We start from the raw sequence: 15842 nt of genomic DNA on the forward strand, positions 1-15842 counted from the left end.
TCACCTGGGAACTTGTTTGAGCTATAGACGCTCAGGCCCACCTCAGACCTAATGAATTAGAATTTTCATTTTAACAAGATTCCCCAGGTCATTCTTATGCTTCTTGAAGTTTTAGAAGCAAAATTTGGTTTGTTGCAGTATCTCAACAATGTCAGGCATCCAGGCCTTTTCATTATTTTCTTTCTGCTTTCCTCAGCCTATTGCCTTTTCACATCTATAGATTTTTATCTCAAGGTAGCAAGATAGCTTCTATAACACCAATCATCACGTCCCCACACAACCACATCCAAAGCAGGATGGGCTGCAAAGGCAGCCAGCTTTCATCCAGGAGGAAACTATAATCCCAGAAATCCCCAATAGACATCCCCTTATACTTTATAAAGGCCAGAATTGGGTGACACGGTCACCCCAAACTTCAAGGGAAGCTGGGAAAGCAAAGAGAAATAGTATTACTGTAATGGGCTTAAACTAACCATGATTAACCCCTTGGGTGGTGCACATTGGTGTAGCAAGGATGTAAGGGAGATGGGGAGAAAGAGGGTGATATAACGTTGTCTATGAGAGAATAGAGAGAAAAGAGAGTAAACGATGTTATCATCTAAGAACAATTAACAATTTGCCACAATATAGAGAGGACATTGGAAAATAAGATAGTGACATTAAACAAAATAGCTTTATTGAGGTATAACTGACGTAAAGTAAGCTGCACATATTTAACGTATACAGTTTGAGAAGTTTTGACATATGTATACACTCATGAAACCATCCCCACAATAAGATAATGAGCATGTCTGCCACCTCCAGAAGTGTGTAGGGCTATTTCTGGTCTCTCTAGTCTATTTCAGTGATCTAATCTTTATGCTGTACCACACTGTTTTGATTACCATAGTTTTATATGAACTCAGCCCCTTCTGTGGAGTAGCCATTGATTAAACGTGTGGATTTTATCAAGCCATGGAATAGTGTTATAGTATTCAGCTTCCTCACAGGTCACTAAAACCAAATTCTTGGAGTTTAGCCCTTCAGCCTTTAAAAAGCCAAATTCTACATCAGTCTGCTCTGGGGGAACACTCAGGTTTTGAGTTGAGATTGTTAAATACTAGAGAAACCTCCCCAAATTACTTTCGTTTATTGACATTTCTGGGAAGCATTGAGAGTCCTCCTTCGATGGTATAACAGATCTAGGTTTAGAGTATATGACTTCTTTTAAACCCAATCATTCTTGCATGGAACCTCTACTGTAACTGAATATTTCATGAATCTTTACAAATGAATCTAATTTTAGTGTAGAATTCTTAGGTACTATAAGATTAATCCTTTCCAGTTTAGTGATTTTGTATTTGAGGATTTATTTTTAGAAGCATATGTTGGTGTTGAGCTATAAACTTCTGAGGTTGGGGTGATTAAATGGCCCTTGCAATATGAAGGTACAGTTGATTTATGGGAAGTTGGCGCCTGCTGCTGATAACGATAAAGGAAGATATTTTTATGCTAAGTTCTAAAATAGAGCTGATGAAAAATGCTAATGAAATCAAGGAGTGTCTGGGTGCTTTGGAATTAAAAAAAAAAAGAGTCCTTACCTTTGGGATATGAAGTATGATTGAGATTATTTTTAAATACTTTTAATGTTTTTAAGTTATTTTTGGATTTCAGAAATTGGATGCCCTAGTTAATTTCATTGGTAACTAATTTCATTGATAACTTTCACTTATATAGCATCATATTCTTAATTGTTCTGTTTTTTTTTCTTACAATTATGATTTAATCATTAGGGCAATGAGAGCTAAAGGGGAGGAAATATGTGACTTTGGGCAAATTACTTTACTACTCTGGGTTTCATGTTCCTAATTTGTAAAATGACAAGATGAGGGGCTTCTCTGGTGGCACAGTGGTTAAGAATCTGCCTGCCAATGCAAGGGACATGGGTTCGAGCCCTGGCCCGGGAAGATCCCACATGCCGCGGAGTAACTAAGACCATGTGCCACAACTTCTGAGCCTGTGCTCAAGAGCCCGCAAGCTACAACTACTGAGCCCACGTGCCACAACTACTGAAGCCTGCGTGCCTAGAGCCCATGCTCCGCAACAAGAGAAGCCACAACAATGAGAAGCTCGCGTACCACAACGAAGAGTAGCCCCCTCTCGCCGCAACTAGAGAAAGCCCGTGCGCAGCAACGAAGACCCAACGTGGCCAAAAATAAAGACAAACAAATTAAAAAAAAAAAAAAAAAGGCAAGATGAGTCCAGATTATCTTGAAGGTTGTCAGCTCAGGAATTGCATGGGTTATGTGTATATTTCTTAGATCTATCATTGTGGATACAGATACTTTTCTTACTGATTATGAGTATTCAACTGATATAATTCTTTTGATCTAAAAAACGAGATCAAGGCAATCTTTTTCGGTGATCTTGTATTTTTATTCCTCAAATGTTGTTCAGTCCCCACAAGGTCCCTCCTGATAGTGCTCTGGGGTGAGAGGGAAAGATAGGTGTTGGAGTCTCCCTCAGCCATCAGTTCCAGGATATGACGGGCCTCAACAGCAAGGCAACGGAAGAACCCATGTTTCTCCAGCTCCATCACATCTGGAAACATTTTCAGAGCCCAGGCAATACTTTAAGTCAACAAAACAAGATGAGAGCAGCAGATGACAAGATGAGCCTAGTGTTGACTTTATTCAGGTTTATTAGCAAGCTTCCCCTTCCTTTCATGTTCCGATGTCACCGGTCTTTCTTTAAAACGAAGATTTCCAGATTCCTAGCCACAAGCAGAATAGCAGGTTGAGGTAGAGTAAGCGAGATGCATTGGATTAGCTGCCTAATTTTCTTTCGACCTCAGGTCTGGCTGAGGTGGAGGTGAAGAAGTTCAAGCAGGTGACACAGACCCTGGGCCCTGGCTCCATCAGGAACCTGACTATGGGTGGACCAGAGGTGCAGATAAAACTGCCCCAGATCCTGGGTCTGAAGTCAGTCCTCATCACAAACAGCTCCCTTTCCATCAACTTCTTCAACACAGCCTGGGGTCTGCTGGGGCTGGGGTCTGAGGTCCAGTCCCCAGCCAGAAGGGTGACTGGGGTCCCCACCCCCAGGAAGGCTTGCTTCTTCAGTCCCCTCTTGCCCCTCAAGCTCTTGGAAGCAACTGTGTCATACCTTAGCTCTGTACTGCACTTATAAATGAACCTGGCAATTCTGAGCACTTTTTTTTTTTTTTTTTTTTGGTGGTACGCGGGCCTCTCACTGCCGTGGCCCCTCCCATTGCGGAACACAGGCTCTGGACGCGCAGGCCCAGCGGCCATGGCCCACGGGCCCAGCCGCTCCGCGGCATGTGGGATTCTCCCAGACCGGGGGACGAACCCGTGTCCCCTGCATCAGCAGGCAGACTCCCAACCACTGCGCCACCAGGGAAGCCCCCTGAGCACTTTTTTTAAGAAGGATTTTTTAAAGTCCCATTATGACTTTTAGGTCTTAGAATGTGAACAGTCACCTCACTTACCTTTTACTTGACCTAGAAATGGCACCTTGCTCAGCTGCTCCATGCTCTAGAGTCATGGGGTGGCCGTGGGGGGTGACTCCTTCCGTACAGGCAAGACGGAAAGAGAGGCAGCCTCTTCTGCTGGATTAGTCATCCATACTGGATCGCACAGTCCAGTACGTACAGTGGAGACACTGTCAGACCCAGGGGAGAGTTATGAAATAATAGTGCAGCAGCAAACTCTGATTCTTCTTTTTGAAATAACAGTATATACTGGAATTACTGAAAACTCTGAACTAAACATGACTAAATATATGAACTCATAAGTTGTAAGAAACCTTACAGTTAAAACCATTTGTTTGGAGTATTGTTTTTTTCCATCAGGTGTGGATTCAAAATCTCCTTTTAGACCTCCTAGGACAGTGTAGGCTTCAGAAGTTATGGTTCTGGTTTGGGGGAAGAAATATCCAGCTCTCACTTTGGAGGAAGCCCATTATTGTACATCTTTTTCACTCTTCCCCGATTCACATGGGACCTGGGCATAACATACAAAGTGTCCTCATCTAAGGAGAGCCTTAGAGGAGGAGGTGTTTGTTCCCTTCTCATGATGCTCTACCTCTTGGTTCAGCAATGTTTTCCCACCAGGAGATGGTGTAGATTGTGAATTCCACATGAAAAAGGTGATGTCCCCTTACCTTTATACAGAAAGACAATATGCAGGCACACCTGGTCAGGCTAAAGAATGAGTTTCTCATCTCTGTTCCACGTTGGACTAGTCACAAAGGCAGAAGAACAAAACTGAACTTAAAGATGGAGGGATTTTCTCACCCGTTACCTCCATAGTATTGGATTATAAAAGGAATGTAATGAGGAGTGGTGTTGGTAGGCAAATCGTTGGCAGTCAGAAATGTAACTAACTGATTAGCAAGAACCTCCATCAAAGTAAGATGGAGTCAGATATTGATGCTCGTGGATTTTCTTGATGTTAACATAGATTCTGCATTGTGTTGATGGACACTGGAGTCATTTAACAAATACTGTTGTGGAATTTTTAGGGGAAGGTTGACACCAAATTACAGGCACTCATCACTGTCTAGCGTACTTCCTATCTGCTACCAATTTTCCGGTTGATACACGATTCCATATTCCTAGCTCTTAAATGTTTACTGAAAAAATAGTCATACGATGAGTTAATGATGGCAATAATGACAAAAGTGGGCAGTGAACTGTGGAACATCAAAAAACCATAGTTGGAATCATTGTCTTAGAACCAACTGAAGCCTCTGTTCACTGGCTGGGTACTAGACAGGGCTCTTGTTTTCTCCTGAGGGGCTAGGATGCCCTCTGGTGGTGAAACAAAATATGCACACAGTTGCTTTGCTCATGTGGTCAGTTGCCCTTCAGGACCATCTGTGCATCTCAGCAAATGGGTTTTTATCCCAAGTAGCTTGCTGCAGTGTTTGTTTCCAGTAGAACTCTGAAAATTAGACAACAAACATGAGATGGTACAGGAATGCTGGTTGTCAGAATCTTTTCTTCTAAAGGTGGATTTACATTGTTATTCCTTTTATTTTTATTTTTTTATTTTTTTTGTGCGGTACGCAGGCCTCTCACTGTTGTGGCCTCTCCCGTTGCGGAACACAGGCTCCGGATGCGCAGGCTCAGCGGCCATGGCTCACGGGCCCAGCCGCTCTGCGGCATGTGGGATCTTCCCAGACCAGGGCACGAACCTGTGTCCCCTGCATCGGCAGGCGGACTCTCAACCACTGTGCCACCAGGGAAGCCCAACATTGTTATTCTTAGGTGATCTAGATTCCTGTGTGCTTGGGAGGGACAGTTGCGTAGAGGCAGGGAAAAAGATGGGTAGTAATGAGAAGTTATGCAGGAAAATTTTCATCCAGAGGTACTTTTGGTAGTAGCACATTCTTAGTCATTAGATTTTTTGTTTAATTGAAGACTACATAGAAAATCCTTTTTATTTCAACCCTTGCTTATGGAAACATATTCAAGCTATTAGACTGCTTGCCTCTCTGGATAGCAGATTATAGAGAACATAATTGAAATTTTGATTTGACTTCTTATGGGGACTCAGAGTCACCTTAGGAACACTGGGCTTTGCTGCTCTTCCAGAAATGTAAGGTGTAAGACATTGAATGGAACACCTCTTCAGAGTTATCTCTTTTTAAAATTCAATGTCTTTTTCTTCTATCATCTCTTTTATCCTAAAAATCAGTTGTAATGAAAAACCTGGTTAATTGAAGATTATGTTAGTAGAGGGTTTTTTTTTCTTTTTAATAAATTTATTTATTTATTTATTTATGTCTGCGTTGGGTCTTTGTTGCTGCGCATGGGCTTTCTCTAGTTGTGGTGAGCGGGAGCTACTCCTGGTTGCAGTGTGTGGGCTTCTCATTGCGGAGGCTTCTCTTTGTTGCGGAGCATGGGCTCTAGGTGCGTGGGCTTCAGTAGTTGTGGCTCACGGGCTCTAGAGTGCAGGCTCAGTAGTTGTGGCGCACGGACTTAGTTGCTGCATGGCTTTTGGGATCTTCCTGGACGAGGGCTCGAACCTGTGTCCCCTGCATTGACAGGCGGATTCTTAATGACTGCACCACCAGGGAAGCCCCCAGTAGAGGTTTTTAATTGAAAGTTTTACCCGAGGTTTCAGAGAACTTGGGGTTGAACGTATAGTACTTTTTAGAGAAAAATTATCAGCTTGTGGTCCTACAATTAGGGTTCCTTAACCAGAAATCCACAGACATCTTGAGTTCCCATGGACAGGTTTCAGGGCCCCCATGAACCTCTGGAAATTGTAAGCATAGTTGAGTGTGTTCCCTCCTGTGCTCAGTTGGCAGATGTGAATGGAGTCATTGAGGAGGAATTCACCATGGCCCGGCTGTACATCAGCAAGATGAAGTCGGAGGTTAAATCTCTGGTGAACCGCAGTAAACAGCTCGAGAGCGCCCAGATGGACTCCAACAGGAAGATGAATGCCAGTGAGCGGGAGCTGGCAGCCTGCCAGCTGCTCATCTCCCAGGTAGGCCACGCCTTTCTTCCTCATTTCACACCCTTGTGCTCTGGAAAATCTGCTTCCTTTGTGCTCTTACTGGAGCCGATGGTGCATAACAGGGATAGCTGATGGACTTTGCTTTACATAAGACTTGTCCATGGCCTCCTAGGCAATGGCAGCCCAGGCTTATTTCTTAAGGCTAGGTTTAGTTGTGTGAATTACATAGATTACCTTCAGTCCCTGTTTAAAGGATGTGTCTATATATCTTTATCTAGCTAAGTAGGTAGGTAGGTAGGATAGATAGAGATATGTAAAGAATGGACAAGACTGGGTGGCATCTAAAACTCCTATCAGCTAAGGCAACATTCTTTCATCTTTTAATCTCTACCACAGGTCCAATTTAATATGGGACAACAGAAACTACCATCACTACTACTGTTATTAATAGTAGTAGCAGTTAACCTTTTACTGAGTGCTTACAACGCACCATATACTATGTTAAGCGCTTTACGTGCATTCTCTCACTTGACCTTTAAAAAATTCCTGATGGGCAGGTTTTATTATTATTATTTTATTATTATTATTGTTATTATTATTTTTTGCTGTACGTGGGCCTCTCACTGTTGTGGCCTCTCCCGTTGCGGAGCACAGGCTCCGGACGCGCAGGCCCAGTGGCCATGGCCCACGGGCCCAGCCGCTCCGCGGCAGGCGGGATCCCCCCGGACCGGGGCACGAACCCGCGCCCCCCGCATCGGCAGGTGGACTCCCAACCACTGCGCCACCAGGGAAGCCCGCAGGTTTTATTATTGTTCCTGTTTTTTTAAATAAGGAAAATGAGACTTGAAAGATTATAATATACTGTCCAAACTCATATAGCCAGTGAAAGGCGGAGCTGGGACTCAAACCAAACTATGTGTGAACTCAAAAGCATTGAAGGGATCTTCAAGCTCCTGGGGTACATGTCATTCTCTCAAAGAGTAAGGCTACTCTTCTTCCATTAGAAGGGTATTTTCATTTTAGTAAGGTGGTTTCAGAAAATAGCAGCCTTGTTTCTGACCTGCCACTGATACCTGAGCATGGTGTTTGGGCTTGAGGCTTCTATGACTGGCCCAGTGTGTGCTACTCACTGCCTTAGTCCAGGCATTAAAACAGCTAAAGTCATTTGGGGTAAACCGATACCAGTATGGAATGGCGCATCAGACAGTGCTGAGAAAGACAAAAGCATGCTTCATCCTGTACGCTTTTAAACATAGGGATGTGTCATCATAGAACCATCTCCTTGTTCCTACCATAATCATCTAAGGGATGCAAATTAAAATATCAAGTTTCCATTTTATAAATAACATAATAAGCAAAGATGTATTAATATTTAAGAGATTATTCAGTGCTGGTGTGTGATAGTGAAATCTATTGAGAAAAGTATAATTTGGTCAGTCCTTTTGGAAAGGACCTTGGGAATCAAAAACCATAAAAATGTAAGTATACTTTGGTCCAGTAATTTCGCTTATAGCATTTTTCATTGATAATGAAAATGAAAGTTTTTCATTTCATATGGTATTATCATTCCCTGATTAAAAATATTAGCATTTATATGGAAGATGTTTAGTGCAGTATTACTTTCATTTTAATTAAATAAAATAGGCAACTATCTATTGAGAGACTAATAACATAAAGTGACATGGAAGGATTTATGAAGCTCTTACAAAAAATTGATAAAACCCAGCCATTTGGAAAGTATAATTATATAAAGTTAAGTAAAAATGAAAATGCTGAGTTACAGATCTATGCTATGCCTTGCAACTTGGTAAAACATGCATTCATATAGATAAGACCAGGAATACAGGGGGAAATGGTTAATAAATTAGAGTGGTTAATGGGTGAAATTTATACTACTTTTTCTGTATTTGCTTTACTGTTTGACATTTTTATAATTTGTGAAAGTTGAGAGGGAAAACACTAAACATTACGACATAGTACACCTCAAGTCTGATTTCCAGATCACCTGTTACACTGAGAGCATGTGCTTCTGGAGGCCCCTAATATTTGGAGGCCAAGGCAAGAGCACAGACAGAGGCCCTGCGGCCTGCAGCCCAGTGTCTCTCCTTCCATCTGGATGTACCAGCCTCCATGTCCAAGTCGAGTCCCTTCTGCACGTTCTGTGAACTGATGGAAGTGTGTAACCGTGTCAGCTGTAATCTATGTAAATGGATGATGGGAGCCACACTGCTGGTCCTGGGAGTGGCCTTAGGGCCATTGGAGTAAGGAGTTTCGAGGTTCCCAGACTCACTGTGGTCTAGAAGAGGATGTGGGCTCCAGGTGGGCACGCTCCCTTGGCATATGAACTTTGCTCAGTGGACTGGGATGCAGCCAGAGGACCGCCCAAAGTGGGGTGCTCTAAAGTGTAGGGCCCAGGACAGTTGCCCAGATCTTAGAGTGACACTCACTCAGGATATATGAGATCGGAGTCAAGAATATTAGGATGGTTTTAGTTAGACAGTGCTTTCTGCATTAGCAACAAATACAGTTTTCCATTAGGTGCTATTTTGTACTCTGCTACAATTTACGTAAAGCCGAAGATTCAGTCGTAATTGCCTGGGGTTCAAAAGTAAGAGAAATCTTGGCTCTTTATTTTCTGACATGATCTAAGGAATCTGACAAAATATTTCCAGCTAAAATGCTGTTATCTCCTTTGTTTACACTCATCCTTGTCACCAAAAGCTATGCTTATAAAACAACTGCTCCAACAGGGTCCCATTTCCCAGAGGTTATTTCATTAGATTAGAGCTCTGTCTCCAGAGTGTTCCTGCCTAAATATGAACCCTGTAGATCTGGAGGGGGGGGGTGTTTGCATATTTCCATCTGCCTAGAAGTGACTACTGTCCCTATTCAGTCACGAGCTCTCATTCATTCATTCACACCGTTATTATTTATTAACTCTCTATTTTCATGGAACTAACAAGTAGAAAAAAGATAGATTAATCAAGCAGAAGTTAGGTGCTATAAGAAAATGTTGGGGCCTGAGTGATAAGGATCCAGCCTGGACCATGTCTGGGAGGGTGCTGGGGAGAGCTTCCTAGGGAGAGGAAAATGTAAATGCAAAGTCCCCGAGACAGGAATTGGTGTGTTTGAGAGACAGAAAAAGAAAAGACATAATATTTGAGTTCCAAAGAAGAAATCCAGAGGTGCAGTTTCAAAGAATGAAGCCCTCAGCCTTGACATTTTCCCAGTCCCTTTCTCTCCAGCACACTCTGTTTTCTGTAAAGAGGAAAAGCAGCTTGGGCTTTGGTATCTCACTTAAGAGGACAGTGAGGAAGGGCACGGCCATGAGTGGGTCTGTAGGGAACGAAGCAGAGAAGCGCATGGAAGAAAAAGGACAGATCCCAAACAAAGGGTAGAATATGCACCATTTGGGTGCTGGGACTCAAAAAAAGGACTCAAGAACTCTTCCTCTCTTGCATTGTCCCATCAGACAGTCCTGGGCGAGCCAGGATGGCCACTTGCTAGTCATTCACTGCTCCCTTTTATCTGTTCGCTTGTTTAAAGCATGAAGCCAAGATCAAATCCCTGACAGACTACATGCAGAACATGGACCAGAAGAGGAGGCAGCTGGAAGAGTCCCAGGACTCGCTCAGTGAAGAGCTGGCCAAGCTCCGAGCCCAAGGTGAGTAACTGACCACTTTGCAGGTGTCTGACTCTCAGCCTAAACCAGACACTCTCTAGTTGGCTGGACTCATGATGTTTAATTTTGCTTGATTAAAGCATTTCTAGGTCTACTGAAAACAATGGCATAATTGGGCAGGGGGGTGGGGAGAGAAACGTCCAGAAGACTGCCCCCACCCCATATCTGCTCCTCTTCCCATTTTCCCTCAGTCCACCCTGCTGCCCAAGTCAGAATCCTCTCCCTTCTTTACCTCCTGCATCCAGTCTGTCCCCAAGGCCTGTCCATTCGACCTGCCAGGTGCTTCTCTGGTTCTGCTCTTCTCCGTCCTCACTGTCGCTGTCCTTAATCCTAGTTAAGAATTGTGGCCACATCCATCTACCGAGGAGCTCATCTCCAGCCTGCTCTAGGCTGACCACTGTGCTGTATTCCAAAGGAGGATTCCAAAATCAAATTCTACCTCGTGTCCAACCCCAGGCCTCTGACCCTTCCCTGGTGTCCTGTTGCTCTTAATATAAAGCGTGAACTTGCACCCATGGCTTACCTGCATCCCTCATCCTTTTTTTTTTTTTTTTTTTGCGGTACGCGGGCCTCTCACTGTTGTTCCCTCTCCCGTTGTGGATGCGCAGGCTCAGCGGCCATGACTCACGGGCCCAGCCGCTCCGCGGCATCTTCCCTGACCGGGGCACAAACCCGTGTCCCCTGCATCGGCAGGCGGGCCCTCAACCACTGTGCCACCAGGGAAGCCCCATCCCCCATCCTTTGAACAAGCTCTTCCTTTACCAGGCAGTCTCCTGACCCCCTTTGTGGAGTGAAGTGCCCAACACATAGGAAGCACTCAATAAATGTGAATAAATAGAAGAGATTTGAGAGAAATGACTAGAAATGTAGAAATCAGAACAGGATTAAGAATGTAGGTGTTGTGGTGAAACGGGAACACACAGATCATATTATGAGTTGCAAAGAAAACTGGTAGAGTCCCTTTGGAAAGCATTTTGAAAATACATATTAATAATTCCAACACTTCTCATACCTTTTGCTCCTCAAATCTCATATATTCATTGCAGAATTACTTATATTAGTGAAAAAAAAAAAAGGAAAGGAAGCCACCTAAATGTCCAACAGTTAAATGAACTATGGTATGTTGTTTAAAAGAACAATTTTCTTCATCTTGGAGATGAAGTACATGAAGGCCATGCAGCAGTGCTTACAGTGCATTAGATTAAACATCATAATATGTAATTTCATCTTTACTGTGGTTATACCATTTAAAAATCAATAGATGCTTATGTTCCAAGGCCTGTAAATTAATATTTGAAAGGAAATGGTTTTGATAGGGTAATAGGATTGGCGATGATGCCATCCTTTTTAACTTCCTTTATTGTTGTATAGTCATTTGCTCAGTAAATACAGTTTGCTTCAAATGCCATGGTAAATTAACAGTGAAAGAGAGCACAACCACCCCCGCTTTGACCTTGTAAGGTTTTCTTTATGTGCTAACGGGTGTTAGGAACAGAATGCTCCACCCAAAACTTGACACGGAAAAGAACTTTTCCCTCTGGTAAATGGCTTCTGCAGTGGTGCCACTGAGTGGCAATGAAATCAAGGCAAGAAGAGCTGAAATAAAGTGAAACAGACTAGAGAGAATGCGTAATGACTTGAACGTCACTGTCCGAAACGCTTTTGCTCCCTCCACCTCAGGCTGACCATTGCCAGCTGTGCTCAGGGAGGGCCACTGACCAAGAATAGGATGGGACTGGTCCCTCGCTCCCAGAGGTGTGCCACAGAACAGCCCTGCCCCCAGTACGAGGCATGGCCTTCCTGTTTAGTCTGGAGAGTGTTGTTTTATATTTCTATTTTCTTTGTGCCTATCCTCAGATTGTTTTCCTGCTCCAGATTCTTAGAGAATACCCATGGGAGGTAAATTAGCTCTTCCCGAAACTCTGATAGTGGCACAAATCCAAACACCACTAATATTCGCAGAGTGCATTACCATTGACAAAGCCCGTTTATGTGTGCTGCCCAGGAGTAGCTCACCAGGCCCGGCGGGGAACCAGTCCTCCGAGGCGTGAGGTGGCACCTAGATCAGCTGCAGCGTGACCACAAGTTAGCACTTCCCCTCCAATCGCCATTGTCCCCGAAGGACTTCGATAATCTCCCAGGAGAGATCAGCCTTGATTTAAAAAGCCAGAAGTCCTCCTTCAGAGGCACGTTCCTTGATACCATGGTTGTAGTTGGTAAGATAAGCTGATGTTTCACCCCATTCTTTTTTTGCTTTCTAATTTTTACTTTTGGGTGTGAGTCTTGCCAGTTAAATCTTAAATCATCATTTAAAATCCAAAACAGAAAAAATGCATGAAGTCAGCTTCCAGGATAAAGAAAAGGAACATCTGACCCGGCTGCAGGATGCTGAGGAAATGAAGGTGTGTACGCAGCCCCTTCCAGGAGCCCAGCACGTGTTTGGACTGGATTTCCTTGATCTAGGAAAATCCAACTCCTTCAGAGATGTGTGTGGCAGGGTAGGAGGGGGGCGGGTTGGGACCGGGGCTGGGCATCAGAGCTGCTCGCAGAGTGTGGCTGGGCTTAGCAATGAGATGCAGGTGGAGGTGTCCAGGAATCCCGAGGTGTCTGTAGACAGTAGTTATGTTGTGTTGGTACATTTCTCTTCCCGTTCATGACCAGGAAGGAGGGAGCACACCTTCCAGTCACTGCATGGCACCACTCGGCACAACTTCTGCAGAAATGGTCGCCCCTTCTTTGAATGGAAGGAAACATCTCTCCCCTCTGTCTTTTAAAGAAACAGCCCAAATTTGAGTTTTCATCTTAAACATAGAGATCTTTATTTTTGGTCACATTTTAAACAGAAAAGGAAAAGTGGGGAAGATGGTTGGGAAATAAGATTTTTAGGTGGATACAATGAGATAGGAGAAAATGTGGAACTTTTGATTGGCTTTAGGCAAACCCCTCTCCTGGGTCTGCATCACTTTGGTGGAAAGGTCTCCTTTGACTATCACTGTAAATCCATGCTGTGGGCAGGGCTGGGAAATTATCTACATTTTACGGTGAGAAAGTGCAACTCCCACAGGTTCCATGGCTTGTCTGAGGTCACCCAGGTGGTAAGAGGTCCGTGCCCTCTGACTGACCTGGCGAGAGAAGCCATGTGGCTCAGATGAGCTATAGAAGGTCAGGGGGAGACCCTTTACTCATGGAATGGGCTAATTTGCCCGTAGGGACCACTCAGTTTGATAACAGATCCTTGAGTTTTGTTGTCCCTGTAAAGCACAGTGGGTTCTGAGGGCCCCGGTTTGGGGATCTCACAGCTGAGGGATACGGGGTAGGAGATAGCGAACAAGGGCTTTGTCACAGAGCCGGCTGCGAGCCAACGAGCGGCTGATACATTTCTCCCGGCCTGGGTTGCAGAAGGCGCTGGAGCAGCAGATGGAGAGCCACCGGGAAGCTCATCAGAAGCAGCTGTCCAGACTCCGAGATGAAATCGAGGAGAAGCAGAAAATCATCGATGAGATTCGGGAGTGAGTTGGCCTGGGGGCTCGTGGGGCGTAGGGGCAGACACGGCCCCTGGGCCAGCCTGGAGGCCTCTGCTTTCCCTGCCCCATGGACCCTGGGCTCTGCCCTGGTGCCTCAGAGAGCTGGACGTGATGCTTCTGCGGTCTGTTCCCCATCTGGAGCCGAGCCTCCGGGGGCTCTGGTGGGCAGGTGGCAGGCGGGCCCAGCTGCCCTGCCTGGTCCCCGCGGAGCAGGGGCACGTTGGTGATTCAGCTGGGCAGACACATACCTCAGAAGGTGGGGATGTTGTTCCTATGAGAGGATGAAAAAAAAACCCCAAAAAAAAACCCTGAATTGGTTCTGATTCAGGGTTTCTGATGGGTTAAGAAATGCTCCAGAGAAGACAGTCAGCTCCCCCTGCCTCAGCCCAACACATACCTGAACACTGCATGCCCCAGAGCCACCTGCTTGCAGGGGCACACTCCTTAGGGACCCGTGCTGTTGTGTGTCTGTCTGTGCTCGAGGGCATTGCAGCTGGTCTCAAGGCCATTCTCCTGTTGTAGCTGCTGAAGAGCCCCCTGCTCAGTAGTTACCCCTCCCCACTCCTCTCACTTTCCCGCCTCATCAACACAAGTCCCCAGGCTGTGTTTAAATGCCCCAAATTAAAGACAGGAAAACAAAGAAAACCAATTATATTGAAATACACTTCCACCCACTGACACCCTCCTCTCCTGTCCTCCTCCTCCCCGCCACCCCAGGTCTAGACTAAAGGTTCCCTCCTCTCTGTTTCTATAGATGAAGAAACATTTCTATATGGGAAGCAAGATTAAATGATTTACTTAGGGTCACACTGCTAAACAGGAATCAAACTGGAGTTGGAGTTTAATTCTCTCTCAATGTCCGTGAACAGCTCACACAGCACATTTTAAAAGCAAAAGTGTAAATGATGTGATGGGGCTCTGTGCACAGTCTACCTAGGAAAGCACTTAGCATCGCCTCTCCCCTTCTTTTGGTCCACCCCCATGCTCCCACTTAAGTCCAGCTTTCCCCTTTAAGTGTGACTCTTATTTGTTATGCTGATGAATCAGATTGTTCAACTGGAAGGGGAGGGGAGGGAAGGAAGGTGAGAGAGATGGAGGGTCTCTGAATGAGTTGACAAGTGGGGACATTTCCTTGGCCTTTGCGTTTCACATGGGTTTTCCTTCAGAGGGTGTATAATCTGTTGTCTACAGTCATGTAGGCATGGCCGTATGAAAGGTTTTATAAGGACCGGGCTGATATAAATGGTGACCAAATACCCCCAACCGGATGGTGAGTTTCTCTTTTGCAACAGCCCCTGGACTTTCTTTGTGTTTCCCCTCTCTGACCACTGCCCCCTTTCGCCCCCAAGACTTCACAGAACAGAACTGTCCCTATGTCAGCTAGGGATTTGGATGTAGGGGATGTTTTTGGAGCATCAGACCAGAGAGGAAGGGAAGGTCCAAGTGGCCAAATAAGTTTCTGGGAGTGCGTATGTACCATCTGTAGGGCAGAAAAGCAGAATTCTTACTGGGCTCTGTTTTTCTGTTTTAAAATATCGGCCCCTTTCCCATCTCATTATTTTCCCTCCCAAAGCTCTTGCACAAGCCAACTATAAATACATTATTAAAGCCTTATGTTTCATGCCTCTTAGATGTTCCCAGAAATTCGTTTTCACTTGGGCAGGGAGGAAGCTGTGAGGTTGTTCTCTGAACCCTCCAAATCTTCCAGAATTGCCGCCTTTATTGCACAGGGCTAATGGGGTTAGAACGGAACCACGTCTTTAGCAGCATGACTCAGAATTTCAGGCTGATGTGGAATGTATTGCTTTTTCCTCTCCATTTCAGTTTGAATCAGAAACTGCAACTGGAACAGGAGAAGCTCAGTTCTGATTATAACAAGCTGAAAATAGAGGACCAAGAGAGAGAAATGAAACTGGAAAAGCTCTTGTGAGTGTGCTTTAAATATTTCCTCTGTTTTCTCTCATCCTCTTGAAGTTTTTTTTTTTTTTTTTTTTTGGCCAACTGCACGGCACGCGGGATCTTAGTTCCCTGACCAGGGACCGGACCCATGCCCCCTGCAGTGGAAGCGCAGAGTCTTAACCACTGGACTGCCAGGGAAGTCCCCCCACCACCCTGCAAAGTCTTAAAAAGTCTACTTTGGTGATTCAGATACCCAAATATTCAGGTTAA

General features: G+C 44.8%; 1 protein-coding gene across 1 annotated transcript in view; it reads left to right on the forward strand.

Moving 5' to 3' along the window:
- KIF5C (kinesin family member 5C) overlaps nucleotides 1-15842 on the forward strand; it is a 168798-nt gene that overhangs the window by 121732 nt on the left and 31224 nt on the right. The window contains exons 16-20 of the mRNA XM_060106261.1: nucleotides 6309-6497; nucleotides 10014-10131; nucleotides 12475-12551; nucleotides 13549-13658; nucleotides 15498-15599. Coding sequence (XP_059962244.1) covers nucleotides 6309-6497; nucleotides 10014-10131; nucleotides 12475-12551; nucleotides 13549-13658; nucleotides 15498-15599 — 596 coding nt within the window. The remainder of the gene's footprint in view (nucleotides 1-6308; nucleotides 6498-10013; nucleotides 10132-12474; nucleotides 12552-13548; nucleotides 13659-15497; nucleotides 15600-15842) is intronic.

Source organism: Mesoplodon densirostris, chromosome 8 (genome assembly GCF_025265405.1).
Source record: "Mesoplodon densirostris isolate mMesDen1 chromosome 8, mMesDen1 primary haplotype, whole genome shotgun sequence".
NCBI lineage: Eukaryota > Metazoa > Chordata > Mammalia > Artiodactyla > Ziphiidae > Mesoplodon > Mesoplodon densirostris.